Source organism: Silene latifolia, chromosome 2 (genome assembly GCF_048544455.1).
Source record: "Silene latifolia isolate original U9 population chromosome 2, ASM4854445v1, whole genome shotgun sequence".
NCBI classification, from domain to species: Eukaryota; Viridiplantae; Streptophyta; class Magnoliopsida; order Caryophyllales; family Caryophyllaceae; genus Silene; species Silene latifolia.
Window position 1 is genome coordinate 73101585 of NC_133527.1, and position 27028 is coordinate 73128612.

General features: G+C 35.8%; 3 protein-coding genes and 1 long non-coding RNA gene across 4 annotated transcripts; 2 read left to right on the plus strand and 2 right to left on the minus strand.

Annotated features, from left to right (window-relative positions):
• Positions 1–4068: 4068 nt before the first annotated feature.
• LOC141640962 (uncharacterized) lies at positions 4069–5218 on the plus strand. Its single transcript, XM_074449640.1, has 7 exons — positions 4069–4105; positions 4180–4273; positions 4349–4420; positions 4583–4681; positions 4785–4901; positions 5029–5135; positions 5185–5218. Exons 2-7 carry the CDS (start codon positions 4214–4216, stop codon positions 5216–5218), a joined length of 489 nt encoding a protein of 162 aa, XP_074305741.1. The 5' UTR covers positions 4069–4105; positions 4180–4213.
• Positions 5219–5437: 219 nt separating this feature from the next.
• LOC141629820 (uncharacterized) lies at positions 5438–6768 on the plus strand. The gene is made up of 3 exons (XR_012537360.1): positions 5438–5523; positions 5896–5961; positions 6692–6768. It is a non-coding gene; the product is annotated as an uncharacterized LOC141629820 (long non-coding RNA).
• A 2595-nt stretch (positions 6769–9363) lies between these two features.
• Positions 9364–10194, minus strand: LOC141640963 (uncharacterized). Its single transcript, XM_074449642.1, has one exon. The coding sequence runs from the start codon at positions 10192–10194 to the stop codon at positions 9364–9366; it is 831 nt and encodes a 276-aa protein (XP_074305743.1).
• A 67-nt stretch (positions 10195–10261) lies between these two features.
• LOC141640964 (protein FAR1-RELATED SEQUENCE 5-like) lies at positions 10262–10765 on the minus strand. Its single transcript, XM_074449643.1, has one exon. The coding sequence runs from the start codon at positions 10763–10765 to the stop codon at positions 10262–10264; it is 504 nt and encodes a 167-aa protein (XP_074305744.1).
• Positions 10766–27028: the final 16263 nt, after the last annotated feature.

Genomic DNA, 27028 nt, shown 5'->3' on the forward strand with positions numbered 1-27028 from the left:
AGATACACTTTCTCCCCTCTCTATTACTAACGAGTTCCGCTTTAGTTAATAACTAGGTACACATCTTTAATCAGCTGCATACACTGTTTTAGATCTGGCAGATACACACCCATAAGATAAAGTTGGCTAGATAACCTTTCTCTATTGATTTGTTTTAAGATACATACACTTTGTGAAGTCACTAGTTACACATTTTCGGGCTGCTACATACACTGTTTTGCCAGCTAGATAGACTTACCTTAGTTCTGAGATACATGACTTTTGGCAGTTACATACACTTTTCTAAACTGCTAGACACACATATTTGATCAGCTACATACATTGTCTTAATGTGCTAGATATACAACTACAAGATAAAGCAATATAATATGGAGATAGAAGATAAACTTGGCTATTTATCTTTTACCTTGTTTTATCTGTTTGGAGGTATATACATTGTTTTGAGCTGCTAGTTACACATCTTAGGGAAGCTACATACAAGGTAAAGAAAGTAGTTGTCGGGTTCACGACTTTGGGCATTCCCATACACTTTCCTACAACACTAATCTCTTGCTTTACATATACAGAAATGATGGATTTAACGATCAGCAATCATGGTGCGAGTACAAGCAAAGAACAAGCTATTACTGAGGCAAAACTATGTAAGAGAACCACTAAAAGGAAGAGAAATGATGATGATGGTGGTGGACATTGTTTTCTACGTACTCGTATGTCTCCAAAAATGCTGATGTCATTTATCAACAGTGGTTTAAGTGAGAAACAAGTATCTGATATTAAAGATATGGGATTTGGTGGCCTTCTCACTCTCAAGACAGATATGGTGCCGGGTGCTCTTGGTCATTGGCTTGTTACCCGTTTTAATGCTGCGTCTTGCTCTTATATGAAAGGTCAGTTTCATATAACAGATGAAGATATTCATTTGACGACCGGTATTCTAATCAGTGGAAATGAAGTCCAAATAGCTTCCTTAAATGATAAAGATAAGGATTTTCTTGAGTTGAAGAGTAGTTGGATGAAACAATTTGATAAAGAACCGGGCACAGTGGAGACTAAGGACATCCTTAGTCTGCTTATCACGCAAAAGGAGGGCGGGGAGCAGTTTAAAAGGAACTTCATTGTATTTGTTGTTTCTACTTTTCTTATGGGTGTAAAGGGGACCCTTGCAAGTCTTCGAGTCCTGAAATGTCTTAAGGATGTTTCATCTGTTCAAATGTTAAACTGGAGTGGGTTTACCAGAAAACAGTTTATTGAAAGTGTTGACTCGTGGAGAAGTTTGAAGAATGATTGGTTTGGAGGTCCCATCATGGTTTTTGTCTTTTGTTATTTAGATAGGGTGTCCTACAAGTTTTTCTCGCCTCGTGTCTTCCCCACGCTAGCAAATTGGACAAAAGTTAAAATTTCAGAGAGGCTTAAGATTGAGATGCAAGATGGGTTTGGAACAGGAGTTGTTCTTCCTCGGATTGTCAAGGGTGTAGTTAAGGAGATAAGTTTCATTGTTCCATCAGCAGTGCCTGAGTATTCTAATCAGCAAAAACAGGAGTCTGGTGATGAACTGAAGGCTTCCTCAAAGGCCGGTCGACCGATACTAAGCTGGATAAAAATGCTATCATAGGTTAAGTAGAATCTGCAACTATTCTTGCAGATTCTTATGCAATGTTCACAAATTCTTTGGAAGCAGCCAAAGTTGTTCACCCTGACTCTAAACTTTTACAACATCTAGCTTTAATGGATGAAGCTCTTGGTGCATGCTGTCCTTCATCACAACCAACAGATGACACTGAAAAAGATAAAGAAAAGGAAGCAGTTTCTAATGAAGATGAACATGACAGTCAGAAATCTAATCCATGGTCTAAGCTAAATGGCAAGTCATTTGAATCTGAAGATGAGTTGTGGGCAGCTGTTGTAAAATTAGAAACTGCCTTGGGAAAATGGCAGGTTAATGTTCAAAGTAATGTTAACAAGAAAAGGAAATATACTATCGGTTTCTGCCAGTCACAAGAGGAGTTGTGTGAACCGTTGAATATTGATAAAACAGCTAAAGCTTCAACTTTGTTCCGTCGATCACCAAGGTTTACACACCAGTCCCCTTCATGTAAACTTCAAAGTTCAGAACCACATCAAGTTGTTGAGAAAAAGTTACACGAGGATGGTTTACACATTGCAGACGAACATATGGAGAGTAATGTTCTGAAGAAATCAAAATCGCTTAACCTTTTCGATTCCAAGACTCCACTCCCGACTTGCCAAAGTCAACTTCTCTTATCCTTCTGGACTCTCACCAAAAAGGACTTGTTTGAACCGCTGAATTTTGAGAAAAGAGCAGAAGCTTCAACCTCAATCCGTCGATCACCAAGGTTTACACACCACTCCCCATCAGCTTTTACACCACCTTCATTCAAACTACTAAGCTCAGAATCAGAAGAAGATGTTGTTAAAAATATGTGTGATGGTTTACACGTTGGAGATGAAAACGTTGTAAAGAAAGCAAAATCTGCTAACCTTGTGGATTCCATCATGGTGCGTCTGAAGAAAGCAGAATCTGTTCCATCCGAAAAATTGTCTAAGTCAACTTCTCCTATCCTTGTGGAATCTGAGTCACAAAAGGAGGAGTCACAAGCGGGAACCTCATTTCGTCGATCGCCAAGGCTTATACACGACTCCCCACCAGTGTTTACTCCTCCTGTGTGTCCATCACCTGATCCCTTGACTCCAACTGAATTCCCACTAGTTATTAGCTCAGAATCACAAGAAGATGTTTTGCAAAAGATCGTTGATGATGCTTTAAATATAAATGTAAATGTGGAGCCACTTGAAGCTGTACCACTTTTTTCTTTGCCCCCAGATGAACCAACAAGGGCTAAGAGGGTTAGAGTTCAGACAGGAGCTTTTCGATCTCCTTTTCTTCAAAGAAGTATCAGACTTGACGGCAAGGTGAATAAAAATGAGAGAGAAGCACTGGACTATGTATTTTCAGAATTTTCTGATGACAGGTTTGTACGGTACTTCAAATTTCTTGCTAGATACATTCCAAACAATTCTTCATTTCATATTTATAGTTAGGTAGATACAGTCATTACTTTTCTTAATTTATTTTCTCATTTCATTTTGATTGAACAATTATGTATGCAGTGAGATCCTGTTCAAAATTGGTACAGACATTTAAGTTACTCGAGCAAATTTGAAGATGCTAGTATCAGGTGATATAGTGCCTAAACAAGTGATACATGCCTGGTGTTGCGTTTTGAATAAATGTGAAACAATTAGAGCACATACTTCACCTTCTAGGTTGTATCTCCCACTGTCTAGTGAAGTAAGTTCTCAAATTGATGACAATTTTACGGGGGCATCTTTGGTAAGTATTTACATTTGCTAACCTTCTTGTATGGTTTTCTGATATAGACATTTTTTAAGAACAAATATTATACATTTGCAGATCTTTGTACCTATAGTTTCTGAGAAGCCATTTGCAATGTGTTTCAACTTCCTAACAAAGAAGTTGGAAATCTTGCATTTGATGAGGCCAGAGATGGTAAATTTTGCACCAAGTATTGAGCCTACGGTATCCACATTTCAGCCTACTTGTTTTGTTGATCCTATCATACGATATTAATATTATTTGCATTTTTGAGAAATGTTTGAATTTATATGTCCTATGCAGAAAGACTTTGTTATTAAATGCTTGCTCAAGAAAATGCCGTCTATAGTAGCTGTCCGTGACATGAAGCCAGAGGAGATTATCCTGAGGTCAAATCTTGGTAATGGAAGTGATTCAGGAATTTACCTCATGCGGTTGTTGGAGAAATACAAAGGAGAAAGAAGGACTTGTGTGTTGGGACTCCAAGATGTAAGCTGCTTTACAATGTTTTTCCCTATTCATTTACTTGTATGTATATGAGTAGTATAAATCAATGTTCCTTGTTTTGTAGAACAACCAAGTTAAGGTTTTTGGTACAAGGGCATGCTATGAGTTGTTGTCTTTTGCTGGTAATCAAGACATCCAAAATCTAAGAAAGAATCCCAGAGGTGCCACCAAGGATACCCGTCAATGTCAGTTGCTAGACACAGAAATATTGGCTCGGGTAATCAATGCCCGCAAGGATGACAAGTAATTTCTAAACTTTTATTACATATTTGTTTGATTTTTGTTTTAGAAGTTGTGCTAATTGTATTGGTTTGTAGGTATTTGGATGAAATTATCGTGGCCACTGAATGGATGAATGTCTGCCGAAAAGCAATGAAAAGTTTGCAAAATCGTCAATGGATAAGGGATACGGTTAGTATATAAACATTTTTCATTTAATCGACCAGATAGGTGATCAAAATTTTGTAACAATATTTACATTTGTAGGTGATTGACATGTTTGGTGTGATGTGTACATATAATCGACCAGATATTCTGTACTTGCCTTCAACTGTGAGGGTATGTATCTAAGTAGTACATTTTGAATTTACTTTTTACTTTTCCCTTTTTTACTTCATTTTTCTGAGGAATAATATGTCATCTCAACTATGTTCCAAAAGAAAAAACAGATGTCATATATTTGTTAGTATAGTTTATTAACTTATTTTTTAAATTTGTCAGTATGCTAAGCCACAATTAAAGGTTAACGAGGTAAACTTTGTTTGGTGCCCTCATCTTAAGATGCACTACACGCCAAAAGATGGAGCTACTATTGAGAAGGTAATGTTACTAATGTCCAAACTGTGATAATATATGCATAAAATACTAATTACCATGCATATCCTAGTTACTTACCTATGTAAATCATTTTGCTTTTATGTAGGTTTTTTTCACAATCGGCAAAGATGATAACCATTGGTTAGCTTGTGTGTCTGATCTCAAGGAGGAGAAGAACTACATTTTGGACTCTCTCAAGAAATATAAGAAAAATGATAAGAAAGTCAGGAGGAATATAATACTTATGTGGAGGATATTGTATGGTCGCCATTTTTTATTTTAATTCAGTCTAGAAGTCACAATCTAAGATATTCATACAAGTATTTTTGTTGATTGTTTGTTGTTCACAGATAGTCAATTTTGCAAATCAGATACCGAGCACCAATGGTTACAAGCGCGTCAATGCCATCAGTTTGTTTCCTACTGAAGTGAAGGATGTCCCTCAGCAAGCAAACACGTTAGTTTTTTTTTTTTTTGGTTAAATGTGAGCTTTTGTATTAATAAAGGAGATATTACAAGATAAAGCATTTCATGTGTTAGTTATAGGGAAACCAACACCATTACATGAGACAAAGATTTAACTTGGCTAACCAATCTCTATTCTTTAACTTATCTATGCTATCTATTTTGTGAATGATTCTTTGACGAACTTGGGCTATGATCTCAGCAACACGTTAGTTTGTTATATATTTTTGTGTTATTTTTTGCTTAATGTTAATTATTTTAATATCATTTTCAATATCATATGTTGCTTGAATAGTTTTGACTGCGGAGTATATGTCATGAAGTGTCTGGAAGGTGCAATGTTCAATACAGATTTGTGGACGGACAAGAAACATTACAAAGTGAGTTTAATGGACTTGATAATTCATATATGTTTTATCTTAAATTTTCTGCCATTTTATCTTAAATTTCTGTCATTTCTGTCCCATGTTTTAAGAGATTCGACCAGCTTTACATTACCTGTTGTAAACGGACTGTAATGATACCCTAAATGCACCCATGCTAAACTGTTATGTGGGAAATGCACCCTGTCTTTAAGAAAAGCACATTAGCGTTAATACACTCAGGGAAGAATTATGGGAACAACTTGAATATCCCTAGTCCAGTCAACAGAATCACTAAAAATGAAGACTGCTTGGACCCTGGTGGAGGATATGTACTTCTTTCGGGCTGCCATTTTATCTTAATTTTCTGCCTTTTTTTTTATTTTGCAGGACTTGATTGCTTATCGTCGACAAATTATGTTGCAGCTGATAAAATGGGAGAAAAACACTTCTCAGGTATCCTTTTTCTGTATTTTTATATGTTTGATTTGTCATCTTAGGAGTCGTTCGTGTTGGTACAGTTTTTTAATTGCTAGATACACTCCTTCAAAGTTGATACATACACTTTTTTAAATTGTTAGATACACTTTTTAAACTAAAAAAAAAAAAGTCAAAAACTTGAACAAGGGGTAGTTTAGTCATATTAGGTGCGATGAGCGAAATTAGGATTTCGTAGTCAATATTTTTTCATTGTTCAGGGAGATGATCTCCCATGATAGTTTCTCGTTTCGCGTTATGCTGCTTGTAAGTTATAAGTCTTAATTCCATTAGTCTACTGAAAGACGTATCACATTTGAATTATTGTGTCCGAATGCTGTAATTAATTTAATGGTCAACTGAAAGGAAGAAACAGTAGGAAGGAAAAGACTAAAACTTCAATCATGAGGTGATGAGAAAAAGAGGGAAGAGTGTGAACCTTGCGGTTTTCTCGAGATGCCTCATCGGCACCAAAGAATTGCGATTACGTTTTTTGAGTTGTAATCTTTATAAATTAAATATGAAGTTCCGTTAGTCTACTGGAAGACGTATCACTTTTTTCAGGTTGGCTACATTATGTTTTTTGAACCGCTAGATACACTCGTTAAGATGGCTGCATACACTATAGTCTGTCACTACATACACCTTACACTTCCATATGTTGCTTTAAAATAATTTAACCTCATGTCATTCTTTTTTTAATCTCCAGGCGATTTTTCACAATGGTTGATGATGAAGATTATTGGATTATTTTTTTTAATCAAGCCTCATTTCAAAGGATTCGGCATCAGTTCACATTTTTATTTTTCTTGCAAGAGTGGTTGTACTTTGAAGAGGTTGATTAAGTCGGGGTGACTTTTGTCTAGTATTTCACATTTTTTAGTTTCCTTATGCTGTTTGTATCCTTTCAAAGGAAATAACTTGGAACATCTGTGGGCAACTAGATACACTTGTTTGGACTGCTAGCTACACTTGTTCGTACTGCTAGATACACTCCTTCATTATTTTTAGAAAAAGATGTTCGATACAAACGCCATCTTTGTAGGAGAATTCAGAACTTTTTGTCCATTTTTCCATCTAAGAATATGAAAAATTTAAGACTAAATTTATATAAAAGAGATGATGTGTTTTCCTAGTTTATATAAACAAGTATACAATGACGCATTGTGACCATACACTTTTTCGGGCTGGTAGTTACATTCCACGAGTCCATAATAAAGAAAAAAAATGATTTGGTTGGAGTAATTTGATGTTCAAGAGTTCATTGTGACCATACACTTTTCCGGCTAATTGAAATTCTGTTATTAGTATTAAATTATCATACTTGACACTTTTGATCAAGTTGTCTATAAAATCAGAGTAACAGAATGAGGAAAACTTACTATAATGCTTGACACTTCATAACAAATAAACAACACAAAAATTGAAGAAATTTGAAATGTAGTACTCCGTAATAGTTTTGCATAACATGCGACAAACAAAGGATAATTACTAATTACCGATCAAAATGTGGATTGTAGCCCATCTTTGAAGTTATAAAATATAACCAACATTATAAAAAGTGCAGTACAAATTAATAATCCGGAAAGTAATTGCGGATTTCAAAACGAATATCACTGAAAACATCATTATCACCTTCAACCCAATCCACCGGGTCGTTTTCCCATGCAAGCGGAATTGTCCCGAACTCAAAGGAAGGCCCCTGAGCATACAAATATGCCACCAGTCCCAAATCATCTCTATTAGCAACCCATAAATATGGTCCTGACGGAGGTTTAACGTTTTCAAACCACCACCTCGAAGCTTCATTATTAGAAAAAGCGCGCTCCAGTTTGCGAGCTTGACGGAAGCATTCGCGCTCATCTCCCGCTCCAAACTCAATCATTGCATGTCCCTTGAACGACCCATTGGAAGAAATAGCCGGGTGGATAGCTTGAACTAAATTTAATCCAGCACCCCGAATAACTTCTACTAATCTGTCAAGATCATATGAGAGAGTTTCCTTTCCAAACCCATCTCTTGTTCTTGGAAAATTATAAAGAATACACATCACAGGTTTGACGTACAATATTTCGGAATGGCGTCCGAAACTTTCTATTTTATCATAGGATGCATCAGATTCATAGGATGCATCAGATTCATAGGTTGCATCAGACATAATTAGGGGATGATTGAGTATGCAGTTATGGAAAGTGATTTGGTGTAGTTTCAGTATAGATTAAGTTTGAAGTTTTTTTAAACAAACACATGAAAACCTATTTATATAGGAATAATTAAAGCAGATGCAATGCATCCGATGAATCTGATGCATAGAAACGTTTGGTGCATCCTATGAATCTGATGCACAGAAATAATCTGATGCAATGCGTCCAATTAAGTTTGAATTTTTTTGAACGAATGAATGTTTGGTGTGAAACCAAGAGAAATGTGTAAATGTGTGGTAAATAGAAACGTTGTAAATAGTCAATGTTTTTATCAAGTTATTTTTATAAAGGTCAACAAAAAAGAATCCAAAAAGAATTGACACAAATTCTTACTTAAGACGGGCACTATCCGTTTTAAGTTGTAGACGGATACCATTTTGTGAGACAAAATGCCCAAATAGAGGATAGTGGGAGGCACATGGGGGTGCCCCCACTTGTCCCCCATATTCGTTTTGTGAGTGTAACTACCCGCCTTAAGATTCGACCCGTCTTAAGCAAGACCTACTCATTTTTAAAATAAAGAACTTAATCTTCAATTTGTATTTATATTTTATTTTTAATTATGTGTGTCACACCTCGACTTTTGAGGGTACACAATAAAAGTTTGTATAATAATAGAGAAGCAAAGTGTTTGAACAGTAAACGTGAGACATTAGACAACGAAATAACACTTCGCAACTTGGGCAATTTCTAATATCATGATGCGTTAATTAAACATACTTCTTAGAAGTCTTTACTTACTTTAATTTGATGTTCAAGAGTTCATTGAAATGATGTTGCATCTTAAATTTTGGCTTTTTCAATTTTTCGGAATCCTATTTTTTTTAACTGCTAGTTTCACTTGTTCAGTTGGCTACATACACTTTGTTTGCCTCCTAGTTACACTCCTTCCGCAGCTACAAACACTCTAGTCAGGCCACCTCCCTATTTGAATACAATGTATACACTAACCCCCTCTATACTCCGTCAATCCATAGTCAGTATAAAAACAGCGTAAAAACGTACATAAAAAAAAAGTTGGAAGTTAATACAAAACCAGTCTTTCCAAAAACTACATAAACCAAAAACCCATTGAAATCGGTTTTTTAAGTGAGTACATAACATTACAAAACATAACAGACTTTTTTGAGTGACATCTACAAATGCCACATATACCACAAACCCACTGAATTCAGTTTCAAGGCAGTCGACTCGGGCAATTTCTACTATCATGGTTACTCATTTCACCGCAAGCACGGCATTTTCTCAAAGGCTTTGCATTTTCCAAGACTGCCTTTTCCTTGTTTGATGTTATCCTCTTTCCCGATCCCTTATTCTTGCACTTCTCTGGTGGTAAAACAAGAATTTTGATTGGAATTTTTGACCCAAGAAGCATCTCAATCTCAGCTTTCTTATCTTTTGACTTTCCCGACTTAATTGAAATAATCAACTTTTCATTGAAACTCCGGAGCAATTGAAATAGCGCATCAGAATGTTCCTCACTATCCTCAACAAGTGAGACTGCACTAAATAACTCCGACCATAATTCACTTATATTGTTCTCGCGACTTTCGATTGACACACAATCGCCTAGTACAGTTTTTCCAACAACAAGAGAAAGAGGGTGGGAGGTTGCAGATTTGCTCCATCTCAGTGCTAAATACTCTTTAGGTATATGATCAAACCCCCTATCTTTCAACACCCATAAAATGTGCCTACAGAGTATCCCAATTCTTTCAAACATCTTACAAGAACAAGAGAACTTATTATCACTTAAATCAACTTTGTATTCCTTGTCTTTCTCACGATCAATTATTGAAATATTATCATTCGCACCACTTGCATTTGGTGATGGTAAATGGCCACAAGTATAACATGCTGCTTGGACTTCTACTTGGAAAATATAAAATATAATGATTTTGTAAAACTCAGAAGCTTGCTTTTGTAAAAGGAGAGGGGTTGTCAATTTTGGATAACAATTCTTATCATCAGCCATTACCTTAGAATATTTCCATCTCTGAGCATCCATTGCTGTTTGGAAACGCATCCAAAACTCGACAAGTGTGACATGTGGGTTGGTGAAGTTTCCAAAGAAGCTATTTTCGACTCGATCTTGATGTTGTGCGCAAAATCCCACCCAAATATGTGTCTCTAATGTAAGCATGAATCCAAAGAGCACGGTGCTTAAACATTTTCTTCAACCACTTGTTATCACAAAGCTCATATGAGGAAATTATCGAATTCCATTTCGATTCAAAATCTTCTGGAGTGATTTCTACATCCCAAACAACTGAGTTAATTTCCTTCAAAAAAGTTGTGTCTTGGGAAATCGATGGACCAACCTTGTCAGGCAACTTCTTCATTATATGCCACATACACAATCGGTGGCGTGTTTTGTCACCAAACACACCCTTAACAGCTTTTTTGATGCCTCTACATTGATCAGTTATTATAGTAATAGGATAGCGATCACCCATAGCCGTTACAAAATTTTGAAACAACCACGAAAATGATTCTGCATTTTCGTTTCGTATCAAACCCGCTGCAAAAGTAATGCAACCCTTATGGTTATCAACACCCGTGAAAGGGACAAACACCATTTTATATTGGTTGAAGTTATAAGTGGCATCAACAGAAACAGCATCACCAAAAAGGGCATAATTTTTAATTGATATTGGATCTGCTCAGAAAAGCTTTAGTTATTCTGCTATGATCGTCCACATCAAAGTCAAAATAGAAAGATGGAGACATAGCCTTTTTCTGCATGAAGTTCTCTATTAACATCTGGGCATCATATTCTTTGATGTATTTCTTTACATCCCTTGAAATTTTTTTGAAATCTTGTAAAGAAGCACCCACATTTTTGTATCCCTTCACATACTGTTTGAACATCCTAAATGTTTGCACAGGACCATGGTTTACATGAGCATTATCCATTATCATTTTTTTGTGAACCAAGTTTAAATCCCTACATGGTTTCAAATGTATCATAGTTGTTGGCGTATTCATAGCATGTGAGTGAACCTCAACAAAATCATAAATCTCGTATTCACCCGTTTGAATTCTTCTAAAACTAACCTTAGCCTGACAACCAATTCGCGTAAGGGTCCTCTTTCTTTTTGTACCCTTGTGATTACTTTTGCCTTGTTTATTACATACGCACCACTTGTGTGTAACTATCCCGTCAACTAATTTTGTTGAGTCTAATCTAGTAAGGAACCCACAAACCTTGGCATATTCCTCATAAAAATGTATGCCTTCTTCCAAAGTTGCAAATTTCATCCACAATGCTGGTTTTAATTCTGCTGAGCATCTTGGCAATCCCACTATTTGATTATCGAAATCAACTTCTGGGGTGGCTACAACATCAAAAAAAAAACAAAAGGAAATGATTTTAATTTTATCTGTTACCACCTACACAAGCTTCTTAGACAATACATTACTTAATTAGAAGCTACAATTTAATACCTGGTACATTAGTGACAAGCAATTGATTTTCTTTTGAATTACTTGAAGACGCTTGCACATTAGTAACTTCTACAATGTCTCGCAAAAATCAAAGAAAAGAACTGAATTCTGGAATCAAACATAATCCCAAAATCCTAGGTAGTGGAACACGTAATTTTAATTTGTCAAGTTACATACAATCGTCTACGTAGTTATATACACTCATTTGTGAAGCTATATACACTTTGCTACCTTTTGTTTATTGCACTATTTTCATCCCATTCCCTCTATGCTATCTAAGGGTAGCTAGATACAGTTTTAAGTGCTTCTACAAACACACCTTCAGGTGGCTGTATACATATTTTAGACCATAATTGATAGTCGTTGCTTACAAACAAAACCCAGGATCCCGAAATCAACTACGACGCTTTATCCAAACAGAATCTCTAAATCCAAACAGGGCCTTAATATCTAAGTCGATCAAAGTAATACTCCCCGCAAATTTACAATCATACATTTTTTAATATTGACAAAACACATCCTCAACTACCTAGATACACACACCAATGAAAGCAACTTATTTTGGGTCACAATTAGCAGCAATAATAAAATAATGTATCACGATAATTCCCTTCTTCAAATTATATGTAAACAACAAGATTTGAAGACACATTCATACATCTACATACATACACATTTTTAACTTGCTGGATACAAAGAACATGCAACAAGAGTTACCTATGACTTCGCCATTACCGAATCTTCTTCTTCAATTATTACCATCCAAATAAAAATTCGTTCTTGTTAGATTATTACCCAAATTAGATGGTTTTATCATCAAAGAAACTCTAATTTTTCGATCACAATAATTTTAATCAACTAATGAACCAACAAATCTAGAATCAAAACCACAAAATACCATCTTAAATAAAAAAACTAATCAAGTTAAATTTTTAAGCAAACCCTAAGTTTTTAAATTGGATTTGTTTCAAAATCTTAATTAAAACTTACCTTGAATTTGTATTCCGAGGTGCAATAATGGATTTTGATTGATGCGCAGCAATGGTGTCGGAAAGAGAAACGAAGAAATCAAGATGAGAATTTGTTATCGCATTAATGGAGTTTGAAAGAGGAACGAAGAACTGAGAATTTCGTGTGTTATATAGGGGGTCGGTTAAATGCAGTTCGCACCGAACTTTAGTTCGTACACGACCCTGACTCCTATATATATATATATATATATATATATATATATATATATATATATATATATATATATATATATATATATATATATATATATATATATATATATATAAAAATACATATATACATACGCAACCCTTTATATACTCAAACAAACAACTTTACTTCCATATTTCTAACATGCCACATTATAAAACAAACAACATGCCTTCATTCATCCTATATACAAATCACATAATCATCATCTTCATTCCATACCTCCTATCCCCCACATTCATACATCCACCGATTCACCACATGTTATTATATAGACATACAAACAAGAAGATAACACATACGATTCCGATGTTAGGTTTATATACCTATTATTAGACTCCTCTAATAGTGAACTAATTAACTCATTAATTATTTGTCCTCTAGATCTAGTGCATGCATAACAAAATAAGAGATTTATAAGAAAAACAATGTCCCTTACATTGGTTTTTGGTTCGAAAATATGGGCACAAGTTAGGTCACCATCCTGCACTTGTTCTTGAGCTTAATATGATGGATGATCCTCCTAAGACTCCAAGTATAGAAGACACTCCAATAAGTTGCATCCAAGATTAATCCCAAAAATTCCTACTTATATTAACTAGATATGTAGTAGAAATGTTACCTTAATATTACTAATATTTATATTATTACTACCTCTAGTAATAGTTGGAGAGTATTAGTATTTGATAGAGTTTTTATCAATTTGCATGAGAGGGAAAATTAGTGGATAAACAAATAAAAACCAAGTGGGAAAAATTGAGCAACAAATGCTCTACTTAAGGAGCAAAAACCGGTGCCCCTTATGCATGTGGTGAATCTTTTCCCTTTTGTTTTTACTCATTTGTATAATGTAGGTAGAGTAGTGTAAGAATTAGCATTATTAAAGTTCATATGACAAGTCACTATCATACTCTAACCAAAATAAACAAAAGATAAAAGGAGCATCTTTTGCTCTCTTATTTGGCCGGAAATATGGACCCATTTTGGTCCATTTTTGTCTTTTGTCATTTGTCCCACAAATGCTTATAAGTCATATGTTTAACTATCTTACATAATTAATTATTAATGTAATCATTTAACACTTAAATATTACAATTAATAATATAATATACACTCCACTTTTTGAGTAGTATACTACCATTATATCAACATATAATGGGTCTTTTAATTACTAGTTAGTTAAAATTACAACTTCTTGTAACTTTAAATAAGTATTTACCTCTACCTCAAAACTTATATAATACCTCAACTAATTTAGTAATTTAACACTTAATTACAAAATTAAATCTTATTTAATCACATTACAATAAGACGTTAAATCTCACTCCCATAATTAAGGAATTAATCAATCTGTATCGTATACAATTAATTAAATATCTATTTGGGCCTCATCCTATAGGTGTGACCTAAAGGGATCAACTGACCACCACCGTCGCACGACAGTAATGTCAAACTCTAGTTAGCCAATCATTACCAATTAATGATGATTAGTTGACTATATAAAGAATCATCCCTCACGTATTCTTTTATGAGATTTAATTATGATATTAAATCATGTGATCGCACTATTGTTGAGGACGCATTTTCCAACAATCTCCCACTTGTCCGAGACAAGTGTGCGTCACCAATTCTCTTATCCTATTACAATCTCCCACTCAATGCAAGGTGTCTTGCAGGTCGTACTTACACTTGATCATATCTTGAGTGGTTTCCTCGATCTGGAGAGTAACTGTTTGACCAGAATTATCTGCCATAAATACCTTCCGAGCGTGGCCACGCATTTCCAGTTAACTACTCCTCGAGTGGCCTTGAGATTTCAAACAACCCTGACAAGGGGTGGACAATTCCTATCGCACTATTCTCGTTGTTCAGCCACAGTTCATCATAACCCAAAATATACCCAGTTTGACCTCATTTACGAAGTTGTAGAGTATAAATCAAAGCTAAGCAAAAATTATGCCAACTTGGGCGAATAGTCTCTAGTCAAAAGAATTGACTCATGAGAATACTATAGTAGCTCATGCCACGACTAGGCTTTATGAATTACCAGAACTCTATAAGCGGTCACTGCCCGACAGAGTGTGCCATACAGTCTGCCTATGTGATCGACTAGTCATCCAATATGACTCTATGGCACTTGAACTTGCCATCAATCGCATCACACTCTAGTCACTTCGAGACGTCACCTCATACAAGTAACTAGGGTCTAATACCATGTTAATCCAGTTCACTTTAATGGGGTTCAATTTGCCTCTACAACCCATTTGGATAGAACAAGGTTATAAATAAACGAGTTTGTATAAATAAACTCAAACGACAAATGCAATTATCATATATGAACCAAAAACTCAGATTTTTCATTTCATATCTTATAATCTAATATAAATTTAGCATACGCCTTAGACCCATGGATACTACATGATGGTCATGCTTTGTTTGCGATAAAGGTTTGGTCAATGGATCAGCTATGTTGTCATCCGTTCCAACCTTACAAATCGCTACTTCCTTTCTTTCAATGAAATCCCTAATTACATGGAATTTTTTAAGTACGTGTCTAGACTTATTGCTAGACTTGGGTTCTTTAGCTTGAAAGATCACCCCACTATTGTTATAGAAGATCATGATAGGATCTTTGGCGGTGGGAACTACCTTTAGCCCTTTCATGAATTGGCTAATCTACACGGCTTCCTTGGCCGCTTCTGATGCTGCAACGTACTCAGCCTCCGTAGTAGAATTCGTAATGACAACTTCTTTGAAGCTTCTCCAGCTTATGGCACCACCATTGAGCATGTATATAAATCCAGCCTGGGATTTCATATCATCTCTATCTGTTTGAAAACTCGAGTTTGTGTAACCCTTAACACATAACTCGGAGTCACCTCAAAACACTAAGATATAATCCTTAGTCCTTCGCAAGTACTTAAGGATATTCTTCACAGCCTGGGATTTCATATCATCTCTATCTACTAGTCATGCTTAAAGCATATGAGACATCCGGACGAGTGCATATCATGGCATACATGATTGATCCAACAGCGGAAGCATAAGGAATCAACTTTATGCGTTCAACATCTTCGGGTTTGGAAAGAGATTGAGACTTGCTCAAAATGATTCCACTACCCATAGGAATTAAGCCTCTCTTGGACTTTTCCATGCTGAAACGTTAAAGAATCTTTTCAATATAAGATTCTTGACTCAATGCCAATATCCTTTTGGATCTATCTCTATAGACCCGGATACCTAGTATGCGTTGTGCTCCTCCTAAATCCTTCATTTGGAAATAATTTCCAAAATACTCCTTGATGGAGGATAAAATTGGAATATCATTTCCAATAAGTAGTATGTGATCCACATACAATATTAGGAACAAAACATTGCTCCCACTGAACTTCATGTATAAACATGGTTCCTCAACACTTCGAGTAAAACCATTTTCTCTTATAACATGATTGAATCGATGATTCCAGCTTCTAGATGCTTGCTTAAGACCATAAATGGATCTCTTAAGCTTGCATACTTTGTTAGGATTTTTTGGATCTACAAAACCTTTAGGTTGTAACATGTACACCTCCTCTTCTAAATGCCCATTTAGAAAAGCGGTCTTTACATCCATTTACCATATTTCATAGTCATGAAATGTGGCAATCGCTAACAATATCTGAATGGATCTTTGCATGGCTACATGGGCAAAGGTTTCATCATAGTGAAGACCCTGAAGTTGGGTAAAACCCTTTGCTACTAGCCTAGCCTTGTAGACATCATCATGTCCTTCTATACCATTCTTTATTTTGAAGATCCATTTGCATTGAAGAGGTCTCACCCCTTCAGGCAAATTCATTAAGTTCCAAACTTGATTTTCATGCATAGAACTAATTTCAGATTCCATGGCTTAATGCCATAAAGCTGCATTAGGACTAGAGATTGGAGCTTTGTAGGTGGCGGGTTCGTCGCTTTCTAGAAGCAACACATGTAGACTCCATAAAACCGAAAGTAATATTTTAACCAATAAGGCATGTGCGATAAACTCCCACTGAACTATGCTCCCATTCTATCTTTATGGACTATAGTTCAACTACACTCCCTCTACGATAAGACCCACGTATCTATCAGGATGGTGAATTTATCGACCCTACCTCCTCAATTGAGGAATGACTTCCGAATTAGATGACGAAGGAACGTCTTCATGTGCTTCTCCATTTGTCTTTACTTCGGGTTGTGTCTCTTGAACTTCATTAAATTCAAAATTTCTCCCACTCTGTCTCTTAGAAATAAAATCACTTTCTAAGAAGACAGCCTCATTAGACACAAACACAAAGTTTTTAAGAGGTTTGTAGAAGTAGTAGCCTCGTGAGTTGGTAGGATAACCTACAAAGGTGCATTTTTCGGATCGGGGGGCTAGCTTGTTGTCGGTCTTTACCTTGACGTAAGCATCACATCCCCAAATCTTCATGTAGGAAATATTAGGAACCCTTCCTTTCCACATCTCTTATGGTGTCTTTTCGGTTGCTTTTGATGGACAATAATTTAATGAGATGATTGCGGTTTGGATTGGAAAAACTCAAAACGAGTCGGGTAACTCGATTAGACTCATCAGAGATCGAACCATATGTAGTAAGGTTCGATTTCTCCTCTCAGCTACACCATTAAGTTGTGGTGTACCAGGTGGAGTGAGTTGTGACACAATGCCACAATCTTTCAAGTGTGAATGAAATTCATTACTGAGATACCCTCCACCACGATCCGATCGTAGTGTCTTTATCCTTTTGTTCAATTGGTTTTCTACTTCATTCTGAAATTGTTTAAATTTCTGAAAGGCTTCACTCTTATATTTCATTAAGTAGATATACCCATATCTACTTAAATCATCGGTGAAGGTAATGAAGTAATCATAATTACCCCTAGCGGTGACACTCATTGGTCCACACACATCGGTATGTATAAGGTCCAAAAGTTCACTAGCTCGTGTCCCTTTACCACTAAAAAGATTACGAGTCATTTTGCCTAGGAGGCATGATTCTCATATACCATAAGATTGAAAATCAAATAGTTTAATCACGTTATTAGAAACTAATCTCTTAATGCGATTTTCAGTGATATGACCCAATCGACAATGCCAAATGTACGACTCATTTGGATCACTTTATTTGAGTTTCTTGGTTTGTATATTATAGATGTCATTCTTTGGATTTGACGTCTCTAGAACCTAAATGCCATTAATAGATGAGCCTCGGCCTATGACCAAGTCATTTATAGAAATAGTACAACAATTGTTCTTAATGGCAAAATTAAAGCCTTCTATGTCTAACATAGCAACTGAAATGATGTTCTTAGATAGAGTAGGTACATAAAAACAATTATGCAAATACAATTCAAATCCATTTGCTAGAACAAGTACATAAGTACCCTTGGACGTGGCCGCTACCCTAGCTCCATTTCCAAGTCGGAGATCAACATCGTCTTTGCTCAGCTTTTCCACGTTTCTTAGCCCCAAGTGGAATGACAAGTCCATCTCTTATATTTCCCATATATGTGGGGCAATTCCTCATCCAATGTCCCATGCCATGACAATAATGGCATTCATCATCAACTTTGGTTCCTCTACTAGTCCCACTAGTCCTTTTGTTACCATCGTTGAATTTTCTCTCTTTCCTTCCCTTCCTCTTGAACCATTTCCCTTTTGTAGCAAGAACTTGCTTGCTAGAACTCCCACTTACTTCGGCATCCCTCTCTTCCAAAGATAGGGATCTCATAGACTTAGTGACATGGTCTACCCGAGACGCATTCACACAAGGCCTAGTTATTGTAGGAGGTATGGAGGAAGTGATGAAGTTGAGGTTTGCATCAGAACGGATCCCAAAATGAAGCTCTCTAATAATATCGAGTTGGTGGTTGGAGCAAATTTCGTCGAATAAGATGTGACACGACTCAATGGTAATTGGTGTTGTTGCTTGTGATGGATCCATTGTGATATATATCAACTACAAATTTAGAGGTAAAGGAAATATTAACATTTGTCATTTTAATCAAACTTCTAAACATTTTTAAACAAGTTTTAACATTTATATAGTGACCTCCACCCAACCAATATAAATGATTCTGAGATCCAAATTCATATTAATACGAGTACGGTAAGCCGAGTCATCCCTTATTAATATAACTCGGTGGATTAACCTCTTAATCGATTCTACTTTTAGAACTCTCGGTCGATAAAATTACTCTAACTTTCATCTTTAGCCCGGAACACATGCGACTACGGTCACGAATACTTCCGTTGAGCTCAATCCAAATTTCGATGTAATAACATTTTATCACCCACTTACCCAACGTAACAAGGTTTGTATTACGGTAAAGTCGGCTCAACTCCCTTATGAAATTGGGATTCATGGTTTCTACTTTTTGGCAAGGCTAATTCTCAATTATTATATGTGAGAGGTCTTGTCAATTTATTATCTATCACGTTTTAAGTGAACTAAAGCAGTGAACTACGATAATTATAATTGACACGGTCGATGACTCGATATGATATGCATGTTGTTGTTGTTATGACGATTTGGCAATGCATGTAACATATTAAGAGAAATGCAAAGCAATAAATAAAATTCCTAGTATGGCCTTCCTAAAATAGAAAATTAAATAATCTATTACATATTCAGAAACCAACTCCTTTGGTCCCTTGAATCTTCAATTGACACGCCTCCCAAGACACCGTTTTCGTCAGATCACCTTTCCAAATGGCACCGTCTTTGAAGATACTCCATAATTACAAATAATAATAAAAATACAAAGCTATTCCTAATATACATTGTAAAATGGAAAAACTAGTAAAAATAAAAGTGATACGAGATCATATTAAATTACAACCGAATCAATATTCCCTTTCATTACGGGTAATATTGATTAAACTAAGGTCATACTAAGATAAAATTACATAATTCAAAATTATATAAATAAAAGAAATTCAACAATTGAAATATGCAGCATTATAATATGTACCTATCATGCCAAATGATGTGCCAAATCACCCTATTTAACTTATGTCGTATATATAACCCAGTTTTAAGGAAATGCGTAATAATAACCTTTTAAAATCACTAATTAACACTTAAATCAAATATAAGCTCAAGTTAATTATCCTAACACCTTTTAGGACTCAAAAATTAGCCATCACTCAATTTTTGACAATAATTCAACTTGATTTAATTTTATGCTCATTTTTTACCTTAAAATCATATTATTTATGAAATAAATCCAAATTAAATTATAAAAATTTAAAAATTAGAATTTTAAATTTTTGAACATTCTGGAATAATTCCATGACACTCATAATGTCAAATATCATGGTTAAATTTTTCGAATTATTTTGAGAAAATATAGTTGCAATTTATCGGTTTTATCTAATAAAACATCTAAAGTATCCAAAAATTATTCCCATTAATTTTAAAACTTTAGATCTGATAAGTGGGATATTTATGAAACCTAAAATAATTTTGTCATGCCATGCAAATCGTTTTAGCTATTTATGCTAAAATAGTCACTATTTATGCCATTTTTACTCTAAAAATTCATAAATCATGCTAAATGAGATAATTTAATCTCGAAATATGCATAAACTCTGTAAATTATGCATGTGACAACATATTAAAATTCCATGGCCCAATTCGAAGTATAACTATTTTTAACCATTTGACCTATTTTAATCCATTTTTATCTCATAAAAATCATAAATCATGCAATATTAATCCAATTAATACGAGATTTTACACACAACTTGTAAAATATGCATGTGAGATCATATAAAAGTTTCAAGGTCATAAACTTAGTTTAACTATTTTTAGCATTTTAATTCCCATTTTAGTCATAAAAATGTAATAAAACGACCAAAAATCATTAAAATGAGCAATAAATTTCCATAAATCATAAAAATGACCTAAAAAAATTTTAGGACCAGAATATATAACATGCATGGTGATTTCGTGGCTTATACTTATAAATCACAAATTTTTAGTTTTATATGTTAACTTTTTAACTCGGAAAAACAATAACCGACTACGCATGCAACATCCTTATGCTCCGATACCACTTGTTAGGTTCATATACCTATTATTAGACTCCTCTAATAATGAACTAATTAACTCATTAATTATTTGTTCTTTAGATCTAGTGCATGCATAACAAAATAAGACATTTATAAGAAAAACAATGTCCCTTACATTGGTTGTTGGTTCGAAAATATGGGCACAAGTAAGGTCACCTTCCTTCACTTGTTCTTGAGCTTAATATGATGGATGATCCTCCTAAGACCCCAAGTATATAAGACACTCCAATAAGTTGCACCCAAGTTTAGTCCCAAAAATTCCTACTTATATTAACTAGATATGTAGTAGAAATGTTACCTTAATATTACTAATATTTCTATTATTACTACCTCTAGTAATAGTTGGAGAGTATTAGTATTTGAGAGAGTTTTTAGCAATTTGCATGAGAGGGAAAATAAGTGGATAAACAAGTAAAAACCAAGTGGGAAAAATTGAGCAACAAATGCTCTACTTAAGGAGCAAAAACCGGTGCCCCTTATGCATGTGGGAAATCTTTTCTCTTTTGTTTTTACTCATTTGTATAATGTAGGTAGAGTAGTGTAAGAATTAGCATGATTAAAGTTCATATGACAAGTCATTATCACACTCTAACCAAAATAAACAAAAGACAAAAGGAGCATCTTTTGCTCTCTTATTTGGCCGCAAATATGGACCCATTTTGGTCCATTTTTGGCTTTTGTCATTTGTCCCACAAATGCTTATAAGTCATATGTTTAACTATCTTACATAATTAATTATTAATGTAATCATTTAACACTTAAATATTACAATTAATAATATAATATACACTCCACTTTTTGAGTAGTATACTACCATTATATCAACATATAATGGGTCATTTAATTACTAGTTAGTTAAAATTACAACTTCTTGTAATTTTAAATAACTAACTACCTCTACCTCAAAACTTATATAATACCTCAACTAATTTAGTAATTTAACACTTAATTACTAAATTAAATGTTATTTAATCACATTACAATAAGACGTAAAATCGCACTCCCATAATTAAGAAATTAATCAATCTGTATCGCATACAATTAATTAAATATCTATTTGGGCCTCATCCTATAGGTGTGACCTAAAGGGATCAACTGACCACCACCGTCATACGACAGTAATGTCAAACTCTAGTTAGCCAATCATTACCAATTAATGACGATCTGTTGACTATATAAAGAATTATCCCTCACGTATTCTTAGTATGAGATTTAATTATGATATTAAATCATGTGATCGCACTATTGTTGAGGACACATTTTCCAACATCCGACACGCACCCCATGTGACCGGTTCAAAATTGTAGGGCGAGTTCGAGACTTTAGGACGTCTTCCAAGCCTTTGCATTTGCTCCTACAACTTCTACCCCGGGTTCATTTTAATTTGACTCCCTATGTTCATTAGGTTCATTGGTTACGGGTTTTAGGATCGTCGCTCTGATACCACTTTGTGAAACCCCCATACTCCAAGTGCCTTACCAGGATCACTTAAGGTATGAAAACGTCACCATCTCGGTTACCCGAGGCAATGATATTCATAAGACAAAAAAGAAACATACTTTAAAAGTAAATACGGTTTAAGTGATTACATGTCAAAACCAAAACTGGTAACTGAAATACAAAGTTCCCAAAAATGTCTACTAGCAAAATTGTCAAAACTATAAGACATCGTCTGACACAGCGGAAGACTCTTCTAACAGCCACGTGATGACTCAACCCAGCTATCCCATATGCGTCATATCATACCTGCTCAATAACTGGTCACCATCCCTGAATCGATCACCACAGTTTTTAAAACATTTAAACGGGGTCAATACTAATTACACAACACAAAGCCACAATAAAACAAGTACACAAACAGCTCAACAACACAACAATCCTCCAAACTCCATAATCAATCTCCACACAATTGACTACACACTAAAGTGTGTAGTCCTGCCAGAGTACCCATCGCAACAAGTACTCCACACCGCCAGTGGGGGACCGCAGCCATACCCACCAAATACCCGCTCATCAACCACTGAGCGATAAACCAAAATTTCCTTAATGTGCACATCCCTTCATGTGGCGGGTTCCACAGAGGGCGAACCAAGGGCGTGAAGCCACTCCCATAAGTGACTCCACTCAACTAGGGACGCGCCCCGAATATCACAGACAGTTATACAACAACAATCAATAATATAAACCAACAACCGTTACAATCAACACCAATATAATTAATCAATAACCACAATACAACCACCACACACATCATGTAACTAATACTGAGTAGAGAAACCCTACCTTAAAAGTAACACGAAATCAGACGATCTAAGCAGCTACTCAGAATCTCTCCTCAACAAAGCCTCCTCCTATACATATATACATATTATCACTACCGTAACTACATAATCACAAAAAACCCTAAATCCCCAAATTAGGGTTTAACCAACATTAACCAAATGATATAAAAATGATATGTAGAACTTACCCACAATACAAGGATCACAAAGGTGTAAATAATGATGAAAACCGACACCTCTAGCTTCAGGATTTGCTAATAATGCGAAGGGACAAGACAACGTAACTTGAAACTTCTCTTGACTGTGATTTAGGTTTTGTAAAAGTGTTTAAAGAAATATGACGGAACTTAATATATATTAATCCGAATTATTAACAAACCCATCGCCAATCACCCATAAACCAACTTACTCGATCGAGTATGTCACTTACTCGATTGAGTGACCCTTACTCGATCGAGTGCTAAGTTTACTCGATCGAGTACCCTACAGGCAGATTACTGTTTTGCTTAAAATCCAACTTACTCGATAGAGTACCCTCAGACACATAAAACCGTAGTATTACTTCAACCATATTCCGGCCTATGAAAAATACATGAAATATATCCTTACCACGGAGCTCATCTAGGTGCAAGTGTGAGTGTCATGCCATATTCGTTATGTGAAATACTAGGAGTTGGAGAGGTCAAGTGCACCAACATGACCTTACAAATGGCGGATCGTTCAACAAAGAAACCACTAGGGGTATGGTAAGATGTATCCGTGAGAGTTGGAAAGTTTTTCATACCGGTGGAATTTATCATTGTTGATATGGAGGATGATTCCATCATTCCAATCATTCTAGGAAGACCATTCCTACATACCACCGGAGCGGTGATCAATGTGAAACATGGAGAGCTCAACCTTGAAGTAGGTGATAAAACAATCACCTTCAATCTTGATAAGACTATGAGAGCTCCCAACTTGTTTGAGCCATGCTTTATGGTTGATCACTATACTCGGGAGGATGACAAGAAGAAGATGGAATCTTCATTCAAAGAACAAGGGAAAGAAAGAAATCTCAAAGAGAAGGGCAAAGACACACCGCCCAATTGGAAGAAAGATATTGATGATGTTGAAATGGCTCTATTCGGAGAGCATGGAATTTTCACAACAAGAATGAGAGCTTGTAAAGCTCACCCATGACAGGTATAGAAGGAGGCCTCATTGGCCATGATAACAAAGAAGGAGAGTTGCTCTTGCAACTCATGATCCACCCAACGTAAGGGAAAAAGCAAATGAAGTGTATGGTCTATGGGACAATGAATTTGAGAGATTGGTTAATCCCTGCATTGGGAATGCTATTACTCTAGACCAAGGCTTGATGGATCCTTGTCAACACTTTGACTCGGATTACAACAATGAAGACAATAATGTGCAAGGGTCTATGCAAGACATTTATAATGAAAATGAACAAGCCTTTGACTACTTTTACAAGGTGTTGAGCAACATCAAAACCGCCTTGGCTTTCCCCCCTTGACACCTCTCAAAAGATGGAGAGTTTGGTGGAGTCCTCCTTACACCACAACTTGTAAATATTCTAACCCTTTAACTTGCATTTCTTTTAACTTGTACATTCTTCGATTTTTGCAATGCACTTTAGATGCTTTGTTGATTAACTTGTGTGACAAGAGAGCATGTGAGGGAGGGATTTAAATCTTTGTTGAATGTGTAGTGCTTGATGATCAAGTGTGGGGAAGCACATGCCTAGGCTAATCAAGCCTTTGTAATGCTACCCAAGAAGAAATGACAAAGAAAAGAAGAATAAGTGATGCGGGACAAATATCCCTACGAGCAGACCTGAGCTCGTGAGGACTGGGAAAGAGGCACAAAGTGAAATTTTACACTGGAGAAGAATTTGCCCGACCCGACACCAGCTCGAGCGTCCCACTACCCAGGTCGCTCGACCTCAGCTCAAGTCGTGGGTTCTGAAAGAGCTTTAAATTGTTAAATTTTGCACTAGATGACAATCTGTCTGTCCCAAGCTCAAGACAAGCGAGCCAGGCAAAAATCCGCCTGTCTTATCCTCAAGACGCCCGTCTCCAGAGCCAAGCAGATTTTTAATTTTTCACTGGATGAAAATCCGCCCGTCTCCTCTCCAATCCGCCCGTCCCTACCTGCTACATCGACAAAACACGAGACTCACCCCTCTTCTTCATTTCATTTCCTTTATTCAAACATAAACACAATAACTTCCCTCACTTCAACCTTCAATCCCCTCATCCAAAAACACCATTTTCTCATCCAAATTCACCACATTCAAGTCCAAACTTACTCAAATAAAAAACAAATCACTCCTTTATCAACAATAAGACCATTCAAACAACAATTTCTTCACAAAATCAATCAATTTATCTAGGGTTGGGCGAAAATCCGAAATCCCTAAATTGATTGGGCATTCAATTGAAACTTGAAGAAGAAAGGAGCATTCAAGCATAAACTTGGTTTGTCGATACTAATTTAAAAGGAAAATAACCATGGAAAGGACCCAAGGAGCCAACAAGGCAACAAAGAGACCAATTTTATCCAAGAGACAACAAGCTCTTGCATCAAGGGCATTGGTCTTGGTTCAACAAAGGGAGCAAGCCCCGTCAACAGTCAATGCTATTGAGGAAGCTACTACTTCTATCCTGGAGGTGAAACAATTGAAGAATTATCCGGAGGTAACTTTCTTATTCGATAAACATAGGCTTACATTCGAATCCCTAGCCAAAAAAGGATTCTAGCTAGTAAATTTGTATGTCAAGATGCTTTGTGTAAATTGGGTGTTGTTGAGCAAACAAAAGCATTCTTCGAGCCTATGGGGTTATCAACCCTCTTTGAAATGGATGAGTTAACATACCCCTCTTTGACAATGGAATTCATTAGTTCCTTAAGGGATTATAGAATTGAGACTCGAGATTGTGTCGAATTCCGCCTCGAAAACAAGACTAGAACAATACATAAAAGTGATTTTGGTAAAGTGTTTGGGCTTAAGAACCATGACCTATTCAACAAGAAACCTTTAGAGTTTGATGCCAAACCACTTTGGCAAGCCATCTCCGGTCGTGAGTTCACTACTTTCAAGGAGTGTCATACCATGTACATTCATCATCCGGGTACAAGGTATTGGCACAAGTTCGTGGCTAACACTTTGATTGCTAGAAAAGAAGCCAATCACTTGAGGAAATTAGACTTTGTTTACCTTGAGTCCTTTTTTAATGTTGGTGAGAAGCCCAAAAGTGAGTACAATATTCTTCAACTATTGATCAAGAGATGGTTGGATATTGAGAATGGGAAAGATGGCACGGCTTTCATTGTTAATGGAGGCTTGGTGAGAAGATTGGCGAAGCACTTTAACCCAGAATTCAACAAATATAACACTTACAAATCGGTTAAAGGAAGCCACCTTCTTGATATGAGCAATTTGATCCACAAATTCCAATAGGTCAAGCATGAGAACATAGACTATACATATGAGTTGCTCATCAAGGATGTGTAGATACCCAGTATATGCTGAGACTCCAACAAACACCCGATGATTATCGGACTATAACATGCTTTGGAATCGCGGCGTTTGATCGACAGTTTGTGTACAACTTTACGCCGGAAAACTTAAAACGATTTCGAAAATAAAACATCTCAAAACATTTCAAAAATACCTGGAGTGTTTAATACACGATGACGGGGTCACAATGACACTAACTAGAGTCAAAACCGACATCGGACCAAAAACCGACTCAAAAATTCTAATCCCGACTCCAACAACGAGTCAAACCGAG